Source organism: Oculina patagonica, chromosome 5, assembly GCF_052425735.1.
Source record: "Oculina patagonica isolate OP01 chromosome 5, crgOcupat, whole genome shotgun sequence".
In the NCBI taxonomy this organism is placed as follows: Eukaryota; Metazoa; Cnidaria; class Anthozoa; order Scleractinia; family Oculinidae; genus Oculina; species Oculina patagonica.
This window is the reverse complement of record NC_135762.1, coordinates 24,255,036-24,279,573: the sequence shown is the minus strand read 5'-3', so window position 1 is coordinate 24,279,573 and position 24,538 is coordinate 24,255,036. Positions and strand designations below refer to the sequence as shown.

The following is a 24,538-nucleotide window of genomic DNA, read 5'->3' as shown; positions in this document are numbered from 1 at the left end:
GCTCTCAAAGTGCCTCTCTCCACCCAGGTTTACAAATACTACCAATCATTTCATGGTAAGGAAACTGGAGATCAGCACCGGCCTGATGGGCCACTACCTTTTTTCTATCTGGATCAGGTCCACTTGACCAGTTTCGACAGACAACTTCATCATGGTTGTCAGCATTGCAAACAATTTTTTTTTTACTTATTTATCAGGGTGTAGAAACAGTAAATTATTTACCACTTTAAACGCCTCAGGCCCCCTAGGCGGTAATCAAAATTGGGACCAAATGAGTCCGAAAATTTTACTGTTTTAAGAGAGGTTTCTTTTTGCTAGGACCTCTAATAAGCTACAGAGAGCTATCAAAGGCAACCAGGAAACTTGGATACAGAATTTTATGTGAATCAAAAGCAGCAAAAACCGTTTAAGTACACCTATGGGTAGTTGAGGCAGAGTGACTGCCGCAAACTGCAAGGTTTCTAGAGGAAAAAAACAAACATCCGAGGAAAAATCAAGGTTTTAACACAATGATGCCCTGTAACACATTCAGTTTATAAATGATTCGAGGGTGTGTGTTAGTTACTAAACAGTCCAGTTAAAATCATTAGGAAAAATGAAATAGAAATTATGAATAATTATATTAGAGAGAGGAAAAAAAATCAAATCGTGGATACTCGATTTCTGGCAATTAAAAGTACAGTCTCCAAGTTTTTATAGTGCGAATTAAACTTATTCATTTTTTTTTTTGATAAACACAAAACCAACAAAGACAAAATCGTGCATGACCCTGTCGTTAAGTTTATTGAAAGATTTTTCAAGAACATATCCCCAGTTTTCCTTTTCTTCAAGTCTTCTCTGTGGCTTCAACCTGCGAAAAGGCAAAATAGTAAATAGTTCAAGTGGTCATAAAAAAGAAACAACACTCAAAAAGGAACATTGAAACGTATTTTAGTCCTTTTCAGTTTTGCTAGGAACTTTTATTATAGTAAGTGATTTTTTCTTGTTCTGATACTCTTAAGTTTAAATAAAAACACAAATTCAACTTGTTTTTCGAGCCGGTAGCTGAGATAGATGATAAAACTACCTAACGAAGCAATGGAACAGTTTACTTTATTTATTTATGTATGTATTTTTTCACACGAAGGATTAGGAAATGTTGGGCATTGATTCCAGATGGGTGAGATACTTTGCCATGTAAGGACCTGAAAAAGATTCGTATCCCCAATCTTTATGTCGGAGAAATGGAGTTTTGTTCCAGCAAATGAAAAGAAAGAGACGATGTGCGCCCGTGATTATCCACAACTAATTGAATCTCACAATTGTGTTCCACTATTGTGCCCCGGCCCATTTCCGCCATCGAGGTAAAGGGCAGAAGTGATTGTTTCAAGTGAATTCTCGTTAATGTTAGTTTTAAACAGTGTAGTAGAGCTGTTATCAATTAAACGTCGAAAATGTAATCTGAAATTGCTTTGTTATTGCTTCACAACGTTTTGTGATTGGTTTAAAAAAAATGCACTACCTACTCAACCAATCAGATGCAAAACCAAACCCAGTTGTAACTTGGTTACGCGTTTTCCCGCGCAAAACGCTGGCTACGTGTATTTGCTTTGAGCTTCTTTTGGTTTATTGTGTTGTTTACCTTTGCTGTGATTGGTCACTGTATGTGCTTTTGCCGTTTTGGTGTTACTTACGGCACTGACAATTGAGACCCAATTCAACTTGAGACATTATCGCCTTATAAGTACTCCTAAACAGACTAAGATGCTTTCCTTTGTGCAATTTGGATTAGTTGCACAATTAAAGAAGGAACAAGGCCTGACGGCCTTAACTATTACGGAACTTAAGCAATGATGACGGCGACGCCGAAGACAACGTCTACTAAAAAAATGAATTTATAGTTTACTCGAAAATCTCGCGATCATCCATATTAGCATTTGATGTATACACCTAATTGCAATAACGTTGTTATAGAAAAAAGAAAAAAGAAAAAAAAAGTAAATAGGAATTAATAAGCGGAGTTTCATAACGGATAGCATTAACAGAAAACTCACGAGTTGTTATCTGTACATTTTCAGTCCACTTTTTTATGCTGTAACAAGATAAATTGATTTATTTCGTATTTTGAGGCATTTTAAGGCCGTTTGTACAAATAAATTTCATGCATGCACTTAATTAATTCCTATTTGACTTTTTCTTTTTTTTTCCTTTTTACTATGACAACCTCATTGCAATTGGGTGTATATCTATTGGTTAAGGAACTTTCTCGAACTAAAAATGTTAAGAGAGCGTTGTACCTCTTGAACAGAAATACGAAACTTTAGCTCTTCTCCAAAATACGCAGAATTAGGTAAACATAATAAACTGTTTCCGTCTGGACTAGTGTATGGTATTGTCGTTAATAGGCTAGGTTTGGGAGCCTTATGGAATTTCTAGTGAAATTTTACTTACCTAAACATTGCAGCGGTGTCCCAGACCATGCCATGGCATCATTCACAGTCACCTCACATCTCCTTACCTCGCTCCCGACAGTTCCGAACCTCTCGTTGCATTTCATGTGACAAACTGATAAATATTCAGTAGAGCAGGCACCCACGAAAACGGCGTTGGGAGGAGCGATTAGGGGTTCACAATGACGTACTAAAAAGAAAATGATCAAGTATGAATACAACATTAGATCTAAATAGGGTATGAAGTCAACGTGTTTAGTACTATAACTTAGTTATATTTCTACAAAATATTATTTACAAGGCTAAAAAGTTATACAATTAAAAAACACGTTTTCAAACGTTTCTTTGAAACGTTCAAAACGGTTTTTTATTTCTCTTTTTTCTTTACTACTCAGGAAGCTGATATACAATTAGTTTACAAACCAAATCAAAACTTTTAAGCTAGACTAAATTTTAAATATTGATAAAATGATTTCATAGGAAGGTAGTGAGGAACAGGTCAGGCAAATTTAGTGAAATCGAGTGAAAGTAAAATTTTACAATAAATGCTATTGCATGTGGAATTAAAAAAAATTTCAACGCTTGGCAAAAAAATTGGTAAAAACAAAACAAAAATAGTCATAACTTTGTAGTTTTATATCAAAATTGAAAGCATGTGAGCAATTTATTAGTTCATAAATAGGTAATTTGATTATCCAATCGGTAAAACTAATTTCGATGTATTTAAAGTATTTTTTCTCTGCGTACTGACGCGCGCTCAGCCGTTTTTGAATGTACACGTGGTTGACTGAGCCCTCAGATTACAGTACTTGAATCGGAGTTCTCTTTAATTTCTTATTATATAAAATGCGTCTTTTCTTGCTGGCTTCATTACTATTAAAACTACAATTCTTTGCATGTGGCGATAGGTGAAATTTGTTTATAAGTATTTGCATACTGTTACAATATTAAAACTATAGAATGGATCTGAGCGTGGAGACATTAAAGGGAAAAAATCCGTATTATCTACCATCGTGGTGTATCTGTGGTACAGAAGGTGTATCACTGATGACCACTTCAGCTTTCTATCGAAGACTTTGTATGGATTCGATCGAATTTCAGATCAGAATTACAGATTTCCAGTGCCTTTTTAAACGGTCAAACCGGTGAATACGCGTCCTACAAGAAAGTCACCCAAAACGACAATAAGGAGCCTTCCAGAAGCGATAAAAACACAGAAAACGACAACAGGTGGGGTATTTAATACTTTTATTAACTTTATTTACAACTCTTCAAAGAAAAGATATTTTTTTAGACGGAGGAAAAAAAGATACAAACCCTAAAAAGCTTTGGTTACCTGTGAGTGTATAGACAATACCCGGGGGGGGGGGGGAGAAGTCGGCACTTTTCTTTGAAGACATAGCAGTGCCTTGAAACGATGCAAGTCTGTGTTAATCAAGCCGTTGCTAAGAAAGACGTCAAACCAAAGTTTTGTTTTCTCAGAAAGATTTAAATATCAATGTCTGAGTGAGTGTGAAATGCGAATAGTGGCGGTGTTTGCGTTTGATGTTTTACGCCGCTGAGATGTTTTTGGCATTTTCAGCCAGATTTCTCACCTCATGTTTCACGTCAATGAGAATGTTTTGGCGCCATGGAATAACAAGGGAAAAATTTGCCACGGTTGAAATTCAACAACCAAAGAATGGGAAATAATTTCAGAATCATTGGAGTTATTTTTAATAAGTATAATTCTGAAGCCTTACTTTTGCCAGACTGGTCACCGTTATCACTGTTTGTTGTTTTGATGTGCGGCAAAATTGAAAGGAGCAATCAAAATGCAAATAGCTATTGTGTTTTGTGCACGGTCAAGGCAACTAAAACAATGAACTAAACAATGAACTTTGTCAAGCTATTCACTACGCCCTAAGTAACCATTCGATAGCTACTGCGCAGTCTCGGTTGCCCGGCACCGCTATGACCACTGTTTGAGTCGTGTAACAAAGTAAGTTTCTCCCCCCCCACCCTGCAATTACCAAACAATGCCATAGATTTGGTTCAATACTCAATGACAACATACTTACTAGTACAGGCAATTCCGTGTGCTGGAAAACCACTGTATCCAGTAAAACATCTGCAGTCTGATATCGTTTTGCTTGCAAAAATCGAATGTCCCGAATTTGGCGGGCAGGGTGTGCATGAATGATGATAACCAAAAACGTCCTTGTAGGTGTTAGGTGGACATGCTGCAAGAATAATGACAGATTTATACCTGTAGTATCTTGTTATTTTATAACTGTATATGAACTACTACACCTTATTCCATGCTTATGATACGCGCGGAGTTTTCTAATATTTTATTGAGGCCCAACTCGGCGAGAAATAAGTTAAAGTGCGCTTGTGTCTTTTGCAAAACCATCTTATAATTTTCTTGTCATTTAGAATTTATGAAAATCGGGGACCACAATACGGAGTATTACAGTGTAAAAAAAGTCTCATAATTTGTTTGTTCACTTGACCTTATATGGTCAATAGACCTATTTTAAACAATCGAAAAAAATAAACAAGGAATTTTTCAGGAGAGGTGAATTCAATATTATTTAGTATCAGGAGAAAAATTATCTCTTCCTTTCTTGCTGGTATATAATAAGCATAACAAAATTATTTTAATTTCCGGTAAAATCTTCGCCATTTTGTTCTGGATATCCATATTATTCCACAAGTAAAAAAAATATATATTTGACTGCCAAAAGGTTTACAAAAAATTCGAAAGGTTCGAAATAATTGTTTCCAAATATTTTTTTTCCAAAAAGTTATCTTCTGGATATGCCCAATATTATCCTGATAAAGAAAACATTTAATAGAAAGTCAAAACTTGTAAAAGCTATATATGAACGAACTAACGAACGAACGAGTTTTCTTTAAGTTTCTTAGAGGGATTTAGCATTTTCTTTTAATTGGGGACGCTAAATTCAGGCTACATGTTATAACCTTTTACTAGAATTTTGACAATGAGTCAGTACATAAAATTCCTTAATTTTCGGAAACTTAATATTACATGTAAAACCTGTTATGGATTTTGAATTTAAAATAAACTAAAATTTTATTTCTGCTGAATTGTATATTTCCATGTTTTAAAACATAAAAGTAGGTGATTTTAAGTGGATTATGATTCAGCCGGTTACGAATTGTAGTATAATATAATATCGCTTTCTCACAAGAAAAAAATAGTTATGTATGGCGCAAATGTAAATTTCATGACCATAACTTACCTTCGCATCTGAAAAAAGGAACCTTATGCTTAAAGTAAAATCCTGGAAAACAACACTGCGAAATAGAAACTGAAAAAACGAGGAAATATGCTGTAAACGCTGCAAATCTGTACCCCATTTTGTATCTTTCAGCCTCAAAATATGAACGTGCTCGATCGGATGAACGTGCTCGATCAAGCGTGAATATAAAATGGTTTTTCTCTCTTAGATTGTTAACCTCTCCTATATTGGTCAATTCGTTCGAATGGCAGCTAGCAGCAGGTGTAATAACAAATTTCTCGAGGAGTAGGACTGAAGTAGAAGGCTGATTAAATAAGAACATTTTAGTTGGTCAAATGTTTGCTTGTGTTTATCAATGATAATCCAATGCTTTAAGCAGCTACCTCTAAATTGAGAAGAATTTTTCTCTTGCAAATATAGAAAGCGTGAATATTCCTTTTTCAATCATTAGACGTGGTTAATTAATACAAAAATTCGATGAGGTGTAAAATAAACTGATCGATCGTCCAACATATGGTGCGCGCCAAAAGTAGCAATCGACCGAAAGTTGAGATCCTCCGAAAGTAGCAATAAAAAAAGTTGCTTAATCAGAAAGTAACAAAATCCGTTTAACCTCTTTTTCTTTGTAGTGGACAGTCTTCCACAGGACAGAACCGCGATATCTGAGTTAGGCTTCATGTTTTTGGTTAAAAATCGGGATATAAATGGAGAGTTTTGTCCCTCGTCTCCATAGAAAGTAGTAGCAATGATTGCAACGGTTTTCGAAGATGAATCTTGAAAGCGATTCAGGTTGTCTGTCGCTGTAGTTTATAAGAGGGCTTATTAAGAAAATCTAGTTCATAATTATAAGAAAACTAAAGGTAGACCACTAGTTGTACCTAAGCACGTCACTTGACGCCCGTCATGTCCGCGGGTAAATGTTGCTGTCCTTCAATGCAACCTATATGTAGAATCTCAAGTAACCTCAAGTAACAAAGTTTCAGAATCAAGCTAATGAATCAGTTATATTACCCATAATGGCAACCATAAAGTGGAAAAATTGTTCAAAGCTTCCCTTTCACATGAAAAAATATGTAACTTAGCCGAGATACCGTTAATGTTATGCTTACAAATCAATAACAACGCAAAACACAAATAAGAATCACTTAGATATTTGTCTAGCTGCTCGACTACGTCAAATCGCACAACTTTGCCAAATAGAATTCATCGCCAACTACACGCAACGTGTCTCTTCAACAGCCAACCAACGCCACAGGAAAAGTAATTATAAAGAGTTTGATACGGCAGTTGAATAGTTTGAAGGAATAATTGTTTAGACCTGACAATTTGAATGCAGACTCTTTTATGAGAAATCAAATTTATTAAAAATGCATGTTAAATCTCACGGATTTCAATTAAATGAAATATGTTTATGTCTCGTACTGATTGTTTGCGCATTTTTAATTCAAGATTACACAGTAATATAATATGTATTAATTTTTTTGTGATAATTATGTATTCATATTCGCCGTTGTGTTTAGCCGCGTCTTTAATATTTTCTTTTATAATTTATATTATAACACCAGCAGGAGACCAAAGAGATAGACACCTTCAGTTCATAACCGAAAGAAGGTTACTTCACTTGTGATTGAAGTCCTTAAGAGTAATTCTCATTAATCACTATTTTCGAACTATTAACTTTACGACGAAATATAACGAATGTGATCAAAAATAGAATAAGAGAAACCAGGGTTAATATCCAGGGTTAATAATCAATAATCAATGTTTCCTCTGTTTCAGCGGCATGCCTGTCAACTAGCAATCTCGTTGAGATATGAAGCTAAGTGCATGACCACTATAAACATATATTTATTTATTTTTTATTTTTTTAAATATGAAGCGTTCTCTGGCTAAAAAATATGTTAAAAAAAATAGCTTTCAGCTGCCAAACTACAGCCTTAAAAAAATGATAAAAATGGTGCAAATGAATAAATATCTAGAGTAAAAGTATGTAAAAAATGATAGAATAAAAATGCGTTATAAGGTGAAAAGAAATCGAGTAAGAATTTAGTAAATAATTCAAGAAACCGGCAGATGTCTACAAACCCGAAGAAAAGAACACATCAAAAACGTTAAACATTGTAACAAAGGATCGAACGTTGCAAACCATGCATGGATGAACGACCATCAAATTGATTTTAAAAATGCAAGAGCTTTTGACAAAGGAAATTGTCGCGTGCGAAAAACTGTCGAGTCATGGCACACTGCCAAGACAACTGAAGCGTGCAAAAAAAGCTAGGTCATTGCCCCGACAATAATGTATTCTTCTAAAACAGTTTTCTTTATTTACCAAATTCTTACTCGTTTTCCTGTCACCTTATTACACATTGTTATTCTGTAATTTTTTACACATTTTGTACTCTATACATACATTCATTCGCGCCCTTTTTATCATTCGTTAAAGGCTGTAGTCTGGCAGCCGAAAGCTTATTTTTGTAACAATGTTTTTAGCCAGGTAACGGTTCAAATTTTTACTTAATAACGAATGTGTTTACAATTCAGACTCGTTTCGTGGATGTATTAATTCAGCTGCTAAACGACATAATTTTCCCATGTTATTGTTATAATCGCAAACGGTTTAGTGTGAAGGTCTTTCATTGGTGCAAATAAAAATAAAACGAGGCGTACAGAAGATCTGTTTGCCAAGGTAGGACGCTTGGTTAAACCTCAACTGTGAGAAGAACTGTTGCTGTACACATTTATTATAAACAGTTATCCAACGGTGGTTTTTGATAAAGACAGCACTGAAGGTATATATGTTAAGGTGGCCCGATCCTATTTATTTACGTGATGGTTGCTTTTTTGAATCGCGCTTTTTGGCAGGAAAGATTTCACCGATTTCTTCATTTTTTGTGTCCTGAATGAACAATGTTCGAATTTACAGAATATGGCATTCGTTTTTTAGTCGAAATAAAATCTTTTGAGATTTGAACATATTTTCAAAATCTAGTTTTTACCAAAAATTTCCATAACTTTAAAACCCGACGACAGATTTCTCCCAAACTTTAGCAAATAAGCCTCAGAGCTCTGTAGTTTTGTATCAGGAAGTTTCACGACAATCCTGACCATGCAATTCGCTGCACAAAATGCTTGTCAAATTGTATTTAAAAATGCTTCGCTTATGCATTCATGTCAACTGACGCACAGATAGAAAAAAAAAAAAAAAAAAAAAAAAAAAAAAAAAAAAAAAAAAAAAAAAAAAAAAAAAATTAACCCAATAAAAACAATTCATTTTCTGTAAATTCAAACATTTTTCATTCAGGACGCAAAAATTCGAAGAAATCGGTGAAATGTTTCCTGCCAAAAAGCGCGATTCAAAAATGCAACCATCACGTAAATAAATAGGATCGGGCCACCTTAAATGTTTCCAATGCTTGCCAATCTCAATTAAACGTAACAAAAAACTGCCAAACGTCTTTACTCGATTCCAGATAAACGGAACAGATTGCTAAAAGTCAATTTTCAATGGAAAATAGAACAACGTTCTACATTTAGAAGCATCTTTTTCATTTTGACAGTTCTGAGGATGAAATCTTATTCAGGAGACCAACATTTTAAATCGGTGTGTCAACTATTGGCAGGTATAATTCACTTTGACCCAATTGCATAAAAGAAAATTCGCTATTTTTTTTTTTTTTTCAACTTAAAGCCAAGCGCCTATATTTCAGTCTTGCGTTTTGTTCTTCACGTGAAAAAACCTCAAAAGGGTAAATTGCTTTTTCATCCAGTTTGAAATGGGTTTATTCATTTCGTGTCCCTTTTCTTTCAACGTTATAAAAAAAATCAACAACTTATCAATAGATTGTTGGGGGCATCAAAATGTTAAGGAAACCCCCGCTCAGGGTAAAGTAGGTCTTACAAAGTGAAAGAACACGCATTTATTTTAATTATATTGAACAAAAATTATCTAGAAAATGGAAAAAAGGAATCGCAAAATTATTAAACCAGAGATGTCGAACATATTAATAATGAACAAGAATTTTATGTATAGCACTTGAAAAGCAATTAGGTAGATTAAACGACTCGGCGGCTTAATTTTGACGTAGTAAGGAACTTGTGGTGATGATGATCGTTCCGTGCACACTGTATTTGTTATCCTAAGGCTTTTTTTGAAAATAAAGAAGCAAATGCAAATTATATTTTTGACACTATATTGCATTAAGCTTACAGTTCTGCTTCTTGTAGCACTGACTGTATTTGCTATAGCTTTCTGAATTCTTAGTTTCTTTCCATTAAGCTTTGTACAACATCAGTCTGACTTTCAGATGGGAAATATACTGGCTGCGCTCCTCCGCTATTTATGTGTAAAAAAACTCAATGGCATAAGCGTGGCATTTTAAGGGGAATTTTAACCATAGTTTTCTTAAAAGTTGCATCGTCATGATTGTCATAAAACTTGCATAATTCTACAAAACTTGAGAACTCTGAGGCTTATTTCATGGACATGAACGAGGTTGGGAAAATATGTTGATATCTTAAACGCTTTGACTGCGACTAAATGTGACCATTTTTCATTTAGGATGCCAAACTAACTGATGGGAAACCTTGTCAAATAAATGAATAAATAAATAAATAAATAAATAAATAAATAAATAAATAAATAAATAAATCGCATGGGTGTCCTACAAGTGTATTTCTCTGTCTCGCATACTTTTCTTCTTTTCCTTTTGTTTTTTGTGAGCTATTGTAAGCCATATACTGCAAGTAGTGTATTGTAAGTAAAATATATTGTAATTGCGAGTCATACCGTAACGTGTAGTGTAAGTTCTTGTTAGACATGGAAGTACTAGTTGTAACGTTTCGTTGAAACAAAAAATACAAAGAAAATGACAAAAAAATGTGAACATTTTCAGCCTTATTTCATAGCCAAGGTCTTTTCATATAAAACATTTAAGTAACATTGCTGTAATTGTAATTTTTAATATGCAGGTTGAGGCGGCTTCATTCTAGAATGAAATTTCTTCCGTTTTGTTTGATTGTTGTACTGTTGGTGGATGTGTGCAGCAGTGGTCGAACCATTAAAGGTACAAACCTTTTTAAAGCGTTGTCTTTGTGACATTTTAACATCACATCTCAATCTTAAGTGTTGCTTAAATAATGCGTCAATCCAGTTGTTTGTTTGTTTGTTTGTTTTTTCCTTCTATTTCGTGTATTTGCTGTACTGTTCTGCCTCCGTTATTGAAACAATGTTTTTCATATTTGGCGAATTTTATTGAAATGTCAAGAACTTAAGCACTTTACTGACTTTAACTGTACCGATTTAAAATAGAAATATATATATTTGGATGTCGTGCGAAGTCCGGATTTGTGTCAAATTCAGTTAGACGAGTCAACATTCACATGTGAGACAGGTTTAGCTTAGTATTCCAGCAACTTTCCCCCCTAGTTAATAATAATAAGTATGTTGTTGAACTTGAGTGGCTAATGTAATAACAATTCTTTTTCGGTGCGCAAATTAATCGGTGGTTTTTATGGCTATGCCAGTGATACATTACTTTCGGTTGTGTAGTTTTTTTGCATTTATAGACGAAAAAAACCTACAGTGAACAGGTTGAAAAATCATCTTTAATCAGTAAAATACATTTTATTTGTTACAGAAATTGAAGAAACGAATTACAGTTTATAATCAACTATACCAAGGAAACATTTTCCACAATGCTAGGCTTATATTTCGTAGTTAATGTAGTTTATAGTGGAAGAAGCAATTGCCTAATGGTTTAATATGCTAAGGGGGAGATGTACCCTGCGATGAACTAGCCCCCCATTCAGAGGTGAGTAGAAATATTCGTAGTCGATTAATGATACAGAAACCGAGATAAGCTCTAGTATTATGAGCCGCATGGCTCGAGGCTCCCCTTTTTTATATGGTTAATTAAATAATTAATTAATTAACTAATTATATCAATTAATTAATTCAGTTTGGTAATGCCGTCATATTTATTTCAGATCTTCTTGAACGAAATCGAAAGCGTAGAGCAGTCGCAGGTATAGTCATTTAACCTAGATAACAAACAGGTTTCACGCTAAACACGGGCACAATGTCTAATTCTAAAAATGCGATATAAGTTATTTTAATTCCAAGGAAGTCATGAGCTCCATAAAAATCGTTTAAGCACTGGCACACCGTCCAATAAATTGACTGTTTTTAATACAATTATTATTATTATTATTATTAATAGTTGCATCCCTGAGTAAAAAAGTTTTTTTAAAGTTTCCTCTGAAAAGGACGGATATTTCAAAAAATCCCTAACGCAAGATCAATGTACACTTCCAAAATATTGCGCCGATCTGTGCAATCGTATGTTAATCAGAGTTTTCAAGCATTCGTTTCCATTAACCAAAATAGACAACAAATAGTCAATGATTCAGATGATTAGCAGTTTGTTTTACTCCGGACATGGTAAAGTTTGTTGGATATAGCTGTACATCGTAGTTGTTCGTACGCAATGAAGTAAAACTCTTGAACAAATAGTTTTCATTTTATAGGACTGCGGTTTGAAGTCAGTCATCAGGACATCATAGTTTTAAAATCTTAGGACTTATAACACGTTTCTCGAAAGAAGGTTTGTCTTAATCCAAAGTCCATTACGTTTTGGTTTGACTGACAGTATAAGTCTATGTCAGATGCGTGCAAATTTTGCCGCTACGCAGTGTACATGTATCCGGGAGGAGAGAAACACGATCGCCCCAAAGAAAGACTGCATGGGAGGCTAGCCTAAAAGCGGAGCTCCCCTTTTATTTGAATCTGAATCTTTCTGATTCCCCTTTTATTTGAATCTGATGATAATATTTACATTCCAAGTATTTTTTAATTATCATTTTTTTTTTCATCGTAAACAACAGCACCCAATCTTAAAACAAAACAAAATCCGCGCTGATAAACGCATCATCATAGACAGGAAAAAAATAACGCGAACGCAATCCAATAGAAAAGCCATTACAAGGTCAGCGATGAACTCTTCACCACGTTAGCGTCATGTGAAATTAGTCAGCGGATACTTTATTTTGACAGCTGTCAATTGATTAAAATATGGATGTCAAATATCAAATATTTGAGCTGACGATAGCCTTAATGTTAAACCGGCTAGGCGGCATGTCTAGAAAAGATGTAACTCTTCCCCAACATGACTACCAATTTTCTCGGCTTGATTGGTTAACCAACACTTCTTACCTATGGTGCTCCACTGGAACACACCTTGAATACTTAGTGAACACTCCTTCCTGTCCTCAAATGACCGCTATGTTTTTCTGACAATACAATTCTCGAGCTCGGTTTACGTACATGTAATCTACCGAAACATGTACCAAACATCCCTTCAGATCTGCCAACAATAATGCTGTTCTTTCTACAGAATATGACGGTATAGGGTGCTACAAGGACACCAGCGATCGTGCAATTCCGACAATTGAAGGGCAAGATCCCATTTTGGATGGAGTTTACACAGGCCGAGAGAATGCAATTGAAAAATGTGCCATCGCAGCTCAAAGAAAGGGTTTCCACATGTTTGCAGTTCAGAATGGCGGATGGTGTGCAGCCAGTGCTACGGCAGAAATGACGTTTGACAAATATGGCAAGAGCACGGATTGCAATAATGACGGTGAAGGAGGTCCTTGGGCAAACAACATCTACGTCCTTAAAGGTTAGGCGTATTTTAAAAGACAAAAACGTAACAAATAATTAGATGACAAGAGAGCCTTTCTTTCTCAATGTATCTTGAAACGGTAGCAGTCGTGAGTCATATCATTTTCAGAGGTTTATACAATTAATATCCAGTGAAGTTAAAATTTAACCACTGGTCCCGTTGGAAACAGTAATTTTTTCCCGAGAATCTCAATGTTTCCCGAGGCAGGAAATATATGATTGGTGAGATCAGTTTTAATTGTTCTTAAGAGCTTTCTGTTGTGTTCCTACTATCAATATCGTCACAAAAGTACGTCTGGTTTCCAGGTAGACCTGGCCTTGAATTTAATCAAATTAGATGCATGTAGATACTGAAAGTGGGTATTTTCGTTGTTTAAGCATTACCCAGTGGTTGCCTTTCGGCAACAAGGCAACAGAAACAACGTACCTGCTCCTAGGGATTTCTATCGATCGATAGAAGTCACTTGCTGGTTTTAACCCAATTAAAATTGGGTTGTGAGTTTACAAACAATTCAGCAAATTGCTATGCCCCTTATAGCTAAAATGCTGGTGATAGGATTAACTATTTAAGCTACAGTGGATGCAGCATGCTTACTGTAATTTCGTGTTTCAACTTTTGGACTAATTTCTTTGATGAAATAGCATATAAAAGTGTGGGATGCTATTCGGACACTGCCAATCGTGCAATTCCAACAATTGAAGGACAGGATTCTACTTTGGATGGATCCTACCCAGACCGAAAGAAGGCAATTGCTAAGTGCGCTGTGGCTGCCCGCAAAAGAGGCTTCAAAATGTTTGCTCTTCAGAATGGCGGGTGGTGTGCAACAAGTGCTACAGCAGAACAGACTTACAATAAATATGGAAAGAGCACCGCTTGCAATGCTGACGGTGAAGGAGGTCCCTGGGCAAACCATGTTTACACTTTTGAAGGTAAGTAGAAAGGTAGCTGCTTCAATAGGTACAAACGTGCAAAATCGCAGACAGTAAAGAACTGACTTTTAAAAAAAGAGGAGAGAGACATTAAGAAAATGAGAAAGTGGCTATCTCTGACCACCTCAAACGCCATTTTCTTGCCCTTGCCTGCAAGGGTACAGCATGTTGACGCGTGCAAACTAGGGAGGACTCCGTCACAAGATGTTTTGCAAAGGCAAAAACGAGCAGTCTTAGTTTTTTTCCGCCAACAAGTGCTTGATGTACCTATTAAGTCAGCCTTATATTTGAGTCTAACAGCTTCAAAAATTGATTTCACGGCTGTTGTTATCAGTCAAAAGAAAATTAACAGAAACGGTTATCGAGTGAGAAAAATCATTTTACATTTAGCTTTTTAAAACATTTTTGAAGGTCATCCGGAGACATAGCAGCATATTGTTAAAGCTGAAAGCTTAATGGCGTACAGAGTTGTAGCGTTTACCGCTAATGTTTTGCTTCTCGTTTGTTTTATTTCAGTGACTGAAAGCTGCCCCAAAGGGTATTACGGTTCGCCCTGCCAAGGTAGGCTTAGAAATTTAGAGTATTTGTGCCTTAGGCGACTCTTAATTTGACGAAGGTCTTAATGGGGTGGTGGGTTTTCGGTTAAACCCTTTCACTCTCAAAGGCGCATTTAGGTGTTATTTGGAGGCGCGGTCATTAAACCACTCGTGACGTCATCGATTTGCACGTCAGTGGATTTTTGTGGTAAGCAGCTGATAAAGTTAGTATTGACCTTTTCACAGAGCTGTTCATTTTGAATATTAGTTGCATTTTGGAAGAGCTAACCAAAGAAAAACACGATCCGTTTTTGGTGCAAAATTGGTGCTTAAACAGGCCAATACACCTGTAATTGATCATGGTCTCCTTTTCAGGGTTTTCCGACAGGTCAAAACTTTTTCGGCTAGAAGAAAGAATTTGAAAAGTAAAAAGTAGCGAGAACAAGAAAGCCGAGAAAGACGGAAGGAAAAAGAGCAAGAAAAAAAAATCAAAATTTTGGCTTATGCGCCTGCACCAAAGTGAAATATTGTACATTTTTACATGAAATCTTTGTCAAAATTTAACGGTTAAAAAAACGCGTTTTTTCGCGAAAATTCAGGAGCGAAAGGGTTAACGGTTTATACTTTTCCTTTTCTATACTTTAGCTTTTTCCTTCTATGTAAAACATATTTTAGGTCTTTGGACCATGTTGTGCTGAAAATGTAATCTGGCCTCTTTTATTTTTAAATTATTTTTCTGCTAATTTACACGAGGCGGTTAAGTTTCAGGTCAAATGATCATTGGCCGATGTTATTGGCTGGTTCGTTACGGTTAACAGATTTTACGTCTAACAGTTAATTGTTTTCACTTTTACGTCATAAACGGCTAAATTTTTGGCCATATTTCAGCTAACGGTAAACCCCATTGAGCCCCTTGTGGACAACTGTTTTGATTTTGCTTTTGATTTTTGTTCTTCGGTATTACGTTCACTTCAACATTACAAGTATGGTTTAAATGTCCTTTAAAAACTGCTTCTTGCTGAGAAAACAACCTACAAACTTAAACTTCAGCAAGCAGTTGTCTTAAAGTCTACTATCAGGATTTTGCTCTTGGACAGAGCATTTTTCTTTTATAGTGCCTCTATGGGACTAGCTTCCCATCCAGGGAGTAGCAGAAATTCTCTTAGTGGCTTAATGCTACAGAAACCGAGATATACCAGTATTCCATCGAAAACACCCGGGGTAGGACTTAATACTAAAACATATTTCATATTGGGAGGCTCCGCCCGGAGTTCTGATGAACCCTTACCAATTTAAATACACCATTTTTAACAGAAAGGTAATCATATCGATTGCATCAAGTAAACCTTTCACACTCTTACAGTTATCTATCTAAAATATTTAAACAAATCAATCGCTCGATCGGCATGTCCTAAGACAGTTTTCCCCTACCATTTTTTAGAATCCAACAGGCAAAACCCATGCCCTTTTGTATATCAGCACCTTGATAAAGAGACCCTCATCGGGCAGAGCCTGAAAGGGCTACAGAATAACCAGTTCCTACACACAGACATAGATTTTTCTTTTCAATTGTAGAATGTCCGCTCAACACTTATAAGGACTTTGTCGGGCATGCAACCGCGTGTACATCCTGTCCAACAAATTCTGGCCACCCGATTACTGGAAGCGTTTCTATACAAGATTGCAGTTGTTTTACAGGATACGCGGGTGCACCACAGATTGGAATACCTTGTACCAGTGAGTATGTGTTAATTCGCTATTGCATCAAGTCTTTTGCATCGCTTAGACGTTTTGCAATGCCTTTGCAATGTACCATTTTTCATGCCTGATCGGTCAAGACCGCCAACATTGTATGACGGTGTTTAAATCTCCACCTAAACCCTTTAAAAGACATTGACAGCGAACATTGGTGTTCGCTCACCCTCTGTGTGCCTGATTTCTGTAGTTAACACCCCTAAACGAGACCACGAGCAAACTTTCATATAAACGTTCTTCCCGACCAGCCCCCACTCCCCCCACCCAGCCTCAGGCCTTTTTCTTTTTAAAATTACTTAACTGAATTGTCTCCTTGCTAGAACTTAAGTGTTAGAACAATAACGACATGCAAAAACTTCTTTTGGTTATCGCTTAAAAGAATTGTAGTTTCGATAGTAATGAGGACACCAAATCTAGGCACATTTAAGAGAGGAAGCACATGCTTAGAGAGGAAATATATAACGAAGATCTTGACGAAAATTCAAAAGTACTCCAGCTGAAGTACCGTAATACGAGTCCTTAGCTTCTGAAGACTGGTGCATTCAGACAGTGTGTTTGTGTCATCACACGGAAAAAGAAAACAAATATGTCAAATAAAGATGAAATTGATGTTTACGAGCGTGGGACAAAGAACAAATTTGAGTCCCGATGGGAATCGAACGCATGGCCTCCCATATGTACCAGCTAGGCATTCTAACCAACGTTAACTGAACCACGAGTCTCTCGTAGTCTCGTAGCCTCTCGTAAGCTACGAGTTGTTCTAACCAACGAGCTACGGTATCTGGAAGGCCATAGCTTTGATTCCCGTAGGGGACTCAGATATTTTTTTTCCCACGCTCGTGAACATTTCATCTTTATCATTTATTCACCGAGCTACAAATCTACCACCTTTCATTATCCATGTCAAAAGCATGGAAAAGCACGAAACATTAGTGGTCGGAGCCAGATGCATGCATGCATTTACTTCATATCCAATTTAGATCTAATGCTCTACTCATACTTATAATTTTTTTACTTAGTTCGTCGTTGTGAATCCCTACCTGTTCCTGCCAACGGCCTTTTCGTTGGTCAGTGCTCAAATGAATATCTGTCAGTTTGCGGCATGGCATGCACTGACGGGTACGAAGCTCTCGGAAGTAAGGAAAGAACATGTCAGGTGACTGCTAATGATTTTATGGAATGGTCAGGGACACCGCTGTCATGTGTCGGTGGGTGATCACTTAATAGCAATTTTATGAAGCGGCATTTAATCAAGTGACTTAAAAATTATACCCAAAGTAATCTCAGTCCTGTGAACCAATCAAAACTCCAAACAAATACATGAATTTGGGGAATAAGTGTGTGAGCAAGTCGCGATTTGTTTTGGTTTACTTATGACTGGCGTGAGTTTGTAAACAATTCACTAAACACAGCAATACTAAAAACTAACTTTAACTTTCGACACTATTAAAAACCGCACTAAGCTCGTAAACCTAGCCCATTCAACTATTCGCAGAGTGCAAGCCCACTCCGCCCTATCGTAAACGCGGCAAGCAATTGTCATTGCTGCTTGCAATGCATCTTCATAGCCTAGTTGGTTAGAGTATTCTGTACCAGTAAAACGTGCAATATATTTCGTTTTGTTGTATCGATTGTGGGACAATGAAAATGCCTGAGTCCCTCAACGGGAGTTGAACCCTGACCTTTCAAACACTGTCAACGCAATCCGTTTTAATCTTCTCGAATTTTGCCATCCAGGTCCCTTTTTGGCCTTTCTGTGTTTCGTTTGAGTTCTTCTACATTTTTAAACCGCTATTGTCATATTGCAGTCAATTCTTTGACTAGTTGGTCAGTGCCGAAATTGCCTATAATTGTGTGACCTAGCCCCTTTAAACCCGAAGATAACAGTGTTACAATGACATTAAATAATTTAAAAATCATTACCTTGGTGCTTTGGGTTCCAAATGATTAAATCGGTTTCAAACTCCGGCGGTGGTTGTTTATTTGTAATAACATATTCAAGGTACGTCATTTTATTTCAAATCCTAGTCATCAGATGCCCTCCTCTGAGTGTAGCATATGCAGACCCTCCCACTGGAGTTTGCACATCGCCGGACCTAATTGTTAGTACTCGTTGTATTTTTACGTGCATGATGGGATACCAGCTAGAGGGTGACAAGGATCGTGTCTGCCAACTTGATAAAACCTGGTCTGGACAAAGCACAACCTGCGTTCAATCTGGTATATCCCTTTGTTTTATATTCATTATCATATATTACCATACAACAGAACAAAAGAAAATACCAATTCAACCACAACATATACACCAATGCAAAAACATCATATCACACCAATAGGCCTTATCCACTGAAGCTAGTATGTGTCAAATGATTGAGTTGGTTTCAAACTCATGCGGATGTCATTCATTCATTCATTCATTCATTCAATAATTAATTTACTTATTTAGTTAGTCAGTTATTTAGTTATTTTATTTATTTTAACATATTCATGGTCTTTTTATTTCAAATCCTAGTCATCAGATGCCCTTATCTGAGCGTTGTAAATGCAGACCCTCCCACTGGAGTTTGCACATCGCCGTCAGGAGCCCCAGTGGCAGACCTAACGTACAATACTCGCTGTACTTTTACGTGCAGGACGGGATACGAGCTGAAGGGTGACAAGGAGCGTGTCTGCCAACTTGATGAAACCTGGTCTGGACAAAGCACAACCTGTGTTGGTATGTAAAATGCTCTGCTTTAATTTTACCCTTGGTACAATTAACAATTTTTCTTTAAAATTGAAGTAAATATTTTGCCACTTTTCACTGAGATTTTCACGAAGTGATCTCAACAAAAAGCGATTTCAAAAGTTTTAGAAGGAAACCATTTCAAGTCGATTCAATTGACCTCTCAATTCATGCGTGAGAAACGTACATACAAGCGTCACTAACCGGCATGCGCGAAACAGTATAAAAAAAATGCATGGCAAATCTAGGTAAACTTCGATAAAGTCCTCTTCACGATCTAGCAAAATGGTCCTTCGGAAAACGAATTCAAACCAGCAATCTGAATAAAAAACCTGCTTGTAAAACATTTTGACCGTTGAATCAAATCTTTTAAAAATCACTTGAATTGAAAATTGGATTATACTGAATGTGTGCAGAACTGTGGTGAAAACCGGATCATTTGTTGCACACAAACGTTTTCCTTAATATTTGTGAAGGATCTCGGTGGAATAATTCTTGATTTGACCTTTAATAGACATTATTCGCGATAGCCGCCATGTTTGTTTTCGCTTTTAATATGCAAATTAGGCACGTCATTTTTGAGGTGGCAAACAAGCTAAAATCGGCAAATTTGAGCTGTTTTCGTAATATCTTTGATAATTTTTTTTCTTATACCATACTTGGCTTTCAGTATTGTGGTAAAAATACTCTACATGTAACGAAACCAAGTTTGGTGCACGAGCGGTTTATTTGCACGAGCTTCAGTGTAGAGACAGTTGAATCGCGAAGAAGTACGCGTAGCCGCACTCGTGTGCTAGGCATAAAAAGGACTTACGTTTTCCTGTAGTGTGTGTGTGTGGGTGATACTCGGACTATACAGTTGTTACTCGCAGTGTTGTAGAAATAAAAGCAATTGTGGACGAAGATGATCGTTACATAAGTTTTAATCAATTTTGGTGTTTTCGATAAAATGAAAACGGCTTGCGTAGTAAACAACTGAAGTTATCGAGGAGTTTTTTCAAACTAACTTACCATTGATAATTATAATTATATCATCATTCCATAACATGGTTTTCAAATATGCTTTTTGGCGCAGATAGTTTACTATTTTGACGAGCCGATTTCCCGAGAAACGGCGTCATTTCAATGTTTGACCCCTAGCGGAAAACGTGGCTAATTTGCATTATATTATGTAAACCTTCATGGTTTTTAATTTGAAATGATGGAGAGCGAATGATTAATATCTACACTGATTTAGCAAAAAGGTGGTGGTGGGGGGGGGGGGGGTGGCAACGTCACGGAATAATAATATGTGTTTATAGTGGTCATGCACTTAGCTTCATGTCTCAACGAGATAGCTAGTTTAGAGGCATGCCACTGACGGAAACAGAGGAAACAAATAATCATGAACATAACAAGGTTAAAAATCTCAACTGGCAGGAGGCAGACCAGTTGGCTATATACAAAGCGTGGTCGAGAATTTGAACTCGGGAAAACAGAGAAACAAATCCAGCAAGTGGCAAGGGCAGGCCTCGAACCGGTGACCTCCGGATTGTGCCGGGTAGCTGAGTGATAGAGCTAGCAGCCCTAGGGAGCCCAGTGTCAGGAGTTGAATTGCTGGCTTGCTAGGGGGGTGGGCAAAGTGGAGTGTTTTTGTGTCATTTTCACCAGACTTTGCCAGTCACAGCAAGGTCATGGTATTTTAATGATGCCTGATGATTGTCTTGTCTTTGTCAGCCAGCTGCAGCCCTGTGGCAGCTTGGCTGTCACCGGGGTTGACTAGGCACTCCACCTAGCCCCTTGGTCTAGCCAAGGGACCTCAGAGGGAGGGAGGGTGGCTGTTCGTGACTTTCAAGCCTTTTTGTCAGCCGGCCGGGCACCTTTCGTTGAAGCAAGGCAGATATAAATATGCAATTACGTATACAGAGCAATATTAATGTGCGGGCGCGTTGAAAGGAGTTTCTAATTTCTCGGCCCTCGAATGACTCACACCAAAAATAAAAGTAAAGGATTATTAAGAGTCATCTAGAGATACTTTATGCCAAATTGTAGACTGGACCGTCTAATATTGGAGCAGTGGAATTATTTAATCACAGAAATGATTTATATAATTACAAAGCAACGTATGGACACATTGCACAGAATGGCTTATTTCTCGACTTTTAAAAGATCCACACCAAAAGCAAAAATGTAGAGATCATACAGAAATACTTCATGCCAAATGTTAGCCTGGAAGGTGTAATATTCGAGTCGTAGAATTATTTAATCGTACTTAATTATTTATTTAATTATTTCATTTTATTTTTTTATAAAAAAGGTAAAAAGGCTATACTATATACAAATAAAAACCGAACGTTTTCGACTAAAAAGTCATAATCAGGGTGATGAACCCTGATGATGACTTTTTAGTCGAAAACGTTCGGTTTTTATTTATATATAGTACAGTTGAAGCTCTCTTAACGGACACTCTCGTAAGTGGACAGCTCTACTTACGGCCACCTTGTTTGAAACCCCGTTTTAACTCCCGTAAAAACTCTGCATTTTTACATTCTCGTAAGCGGACATTCCCGTAAGCGGCAGCGGACACTTGCAGAGATAACGATTTAGACTTTTTCTTTGTTTTTAAGCTCTCGTTAGCGGACAGCCTAAAGAAAATCCTACTAACAACCTCTGTATCTTGGTTTTATCAATCAACTTCACATCGCCATTCGTGACAATGATTTTACAGTAATTACACGACCACAATTCAGTGCTTGTTTTGTTGTCATTCACGACCGTCCGGTTATTGTTAGCTGGGCAAGCTCCATTAAGCGGCCATCCATCCCCTACACCTCTAGTGACCGCTTACGAGACCCATTCTCGTAAGCGGTCAGCTCCAGTTACGGACACTTTTCTCGCGTCCCGAGGGTGTCCGCTTACGACAGCTCCGACTGTATAGCCTTTTTACCTTTATTTTTATCCCCTTAGCGAACATTATGTTGATTCATTTTATTTATTTTATATCCTGTTTGTGTAATTGTTTTTTGTTTGTGTAATTATTTACTTCTTTATAATAACACATTCAGGGTCTTTTTATTTTTGATCCTAGTCGTCAGATGCCCTTCTCTGATCGTAGCATATGCAGACCCTCCCACTGGAGTTTGCACATCCCCGAACTTAATTGTTAGTACTCGCTGTACTTTTACGTGCATGATGGGATACGAGCTGGTGGGTGACAAGGATCGTGTCTGTCAACTTGATAAATCCTGGTCTGGACAAAGCACAACCTGCGTTCAATCGGGTATATCCCTTTGTTTTATATTTGTTATCATAAAATAAAAAATAATTTAGACACGGTGAGGATTACAGCTACACTGAGGCTTGTGCGGCCGTAAATTTCCAGATCGATTGGAATTAAGAAGTGTTGCTTTTGGGGAACTATATGCTACAAGCAAATACAAGAATAAGATTGCGCTGCTAAAAATCAATGCATAAGGCTTATTATGAGAAACTACCTCTACCACTACGTGACGGTTTACTATGCAAGAAAGACGGCAGATACCCGTCGAGAATACCTCCTCGGTCGCTGTTCCTCGATTAACTCAAAGTACATGCAGCTATCGTTGGCAAACAGAGGCTTAGCGCTGTACACCGTGGAAAAACACGGCGGTAAGCCAATGACTACTCGATTATCGATGCAACTTGCAAATCAATTTACTCAAAATTAGATAACACAGGATTTAAACATTTTAACTTTAAGTCTACGTTAATTTCTTCTAGAATTTGTAAAGACGAATATTTTATTTGTTGAATGCTATTTCAACGTAGTTTAACTTAGCTTTTAGAAGTATATTTCAATCTTAGATATTAATGAAATTTTTAACTACTACACGACCCCATACGCTTTTACCTTAAATTCAATCGTATATAGATAAAGTTATATCTATCAAGAAACATACAGATATTTCGTATTGGTCCACCTGAATAAAAAAATATATATATTATAGAAGTCGGTTAAAATTTCTAATTTTCTGAAATTAACTTTCCCGTAATACTGCGAGCTCAAACATTTGCTAAACTAGTTCCATGTTTGGAAGAAGGTGGCTGAGTGGTTCAGGGCGCTGATATGCTGTAATCTGGCGGTCCCGGGTTTGTTGATTTTGTTGTAACCGTCCCGCTTTGATCACGCTTTGTATAACCATGTTATGTTCATTAAGAGTGGCCGACTCATCTCAAAGCTAATCGCTTGAGCACTGTAAACAACGTTTTCATTTAAATTTACTTTTTTTACATTAAATCTACATCCCGCTATTTTCTTTTTCATGAATTTTTCACGCAAATCAGCCGGAAGCACTAAAAGCGTTTCAATTTTTTTTGTATTGTGCGGTTTCTTTTTTTGATAGTATGCACTAATTAATGCGTTGCTTTTGCAGGTTGAAGCTACATGGTAGAAGAAGTAATCTTAAAGTAAACAAGAGAAAGAGGATTTCTATAAAACAATGTTTCAATAAACTTAATGCGAGAGGGTCATACGACATCGTGTTTGTTTTTGCTTGTAATGAAATCCCTGATATAGCAGCCTACTTCGCAAATGTTAGAAAATCATTTCGAAAGAAAATAACTTGAATATCAAAAGTGGGGAATGCATATTTTTCAGAAATAACTTTACCTGGATTTGTGCTTTTCCCCTCTTTGCATCCATTGTCCCTGTGCACAAACCTCGAATATTAATTAACTATTATCAACTCACTACGTAGCCAACCATCATTTTATAAAAAATCTTGATTTTTTTTCATCGGTCATTTTTTTCCATAAAACCCTGTACTTCTTGCCTTAATTTTAAAAGTGGAATTTATTCTACAGTTCTGAAAGTTGTAGTAACTGTTCATTTATCCCTTGCAAAAGTTTTGATATGTCAATCATGTGTCCATTATATTTGACGTTGCCAAAGTAACGTCATAATTACACGCAGGTCTTGCCAAAAATCGTCATTTTTAACATTTTTCTTTATTCTTCCAATTTGTTTTTAAACAGAATTGTACAATTTGATTATTTTTGCTTTCCATTAGCATACGGGCTTGATCTTGCATTATTTTCGGTTATTTTCTGTCTTTCTAATAAAATGGTGAAATCCAAGATGGCGGATCAAAGATTGTGGCTATAATGACGTCACAGACAAACATTATGTCATCTTGTAGAGTACGCTACGGACTTTCTACTCAGTACAATAATATTTCGCTGCGCCTTAATAGGAAGAAACCTGCTGGCAAGGAAAT

At 36.6% G+C, this 24,538-nt stretch overlaps 2 protein-coding genes across 5 annotated transcripts in view; one reads left to right on the top strand and one right to left on the bottom strand.

Moving 5' to 3' along the window:
* Nucleotides 1–104: 104 nt before the first annotated feature.
* LOC144653469 (uncharacterized) lies at nt 105–5,845 on the bottom strand. Its single transcript, XM_078513463.1, has 4 exons — nt 5,678–5,845; nt 4,490–4,651; nt 2,431–2,619; nt 105–850 (listed from the first exon to the last, which is right to left on the bottom strand). The coding sequence occupies exons 1-4, from the start codon at nt 5,793–5,795 to the stop codon at nt 846–848; spliced, it is 474 nt and encodes a 157-aa protein (XP_078369589.1). The 5' UTR covers nt 5,796–5,845; the 3' UTR covers nt 105–845.
* Nucleotides 5,846–8,357: 2,512 nt separating this feature from the next.
* The window catches only part of LOC144653448 (E-selectin-like), a 30,723-nt gene continuing 14,542 nt past the window's right edge, over nt 8,358–24,538 (top strand). Inside the window, exons 1-12 of one of the 4 annotated variants that reach the window (XM_078513440.1) lie at nt 8,358–8,466; nt 10,646–10,740; nt 11,663–11,701; nt 13,069–13,356; nt 14,001–14,288; nt 14,805–14,849; nt 16,400–16,561; nt 17,599–17,787; nt 18,608–18,799; nt 19,092–19,295; nt 22,372–22,563; nt 23,696–23,785. In XM_078513440.1, the coding sequence (XP_078369566.1) occupies nt 10,668–10,740; nt 11,663–11,701; nt 13,069–13,356; nt 14,001–14,288; nt 14,805–14,849; nt 16,400–16,561; nt 17,599–17,787; nt 18,608–18,799; nt 19,092–19,295; nt 22,372–22,563; nt 23,696–23,700 (1,677 nt within the window). In that variant the 5' untranslated portion in view covers nt 8,358–8,466; nt 10,646–10,667 and the 3' untranslated portion in view covers nt 23,701–23,785. Of the gene's footprint in view, nt 8,467–10,645; nt 10,741–11,662; nt 11,702–13,068; nt 13,357–14,000; nt 14,289–14,804; nt 14,850–16,399; nt 16,562–17,598; nt 17,788–18,607; nt 18,800–19,091; nt 19,296–22,371; nt 22,576–23,695; nt 23,786–24,538 lie in introns of those variants that run through there. The other 3 variants (XM_078513441.1, XM_078513439.1, XM_078513442.1) reach the window with 3 other exon arrangements.

Excerpts from the sequence above, each read along its gene's own strand:
- LOC144653469 (XM_078513463.1), bottom strand. The coding sequence starts at position 5,795 with ATGGGGTACAGATTTGCAGCGTTTACAGCATATTTCCTCGTTTTTTCA. Across the intron at positions 4,652-5,677 it reads TCCTTTTTTCAGATGCGAAG|CATGTCCACCTAACACCTAC; the intron begins GTAAGTTATGGT and ends TTATTCTTGCAG. Across the intron at positions 2,620-4,489 it reads ACACGGAATTGCCTGTACTA|TACGTCATTGTGAACCCCTA; the intron begins GTAAGTATGTTG and ends TTTTCTTTTTAG.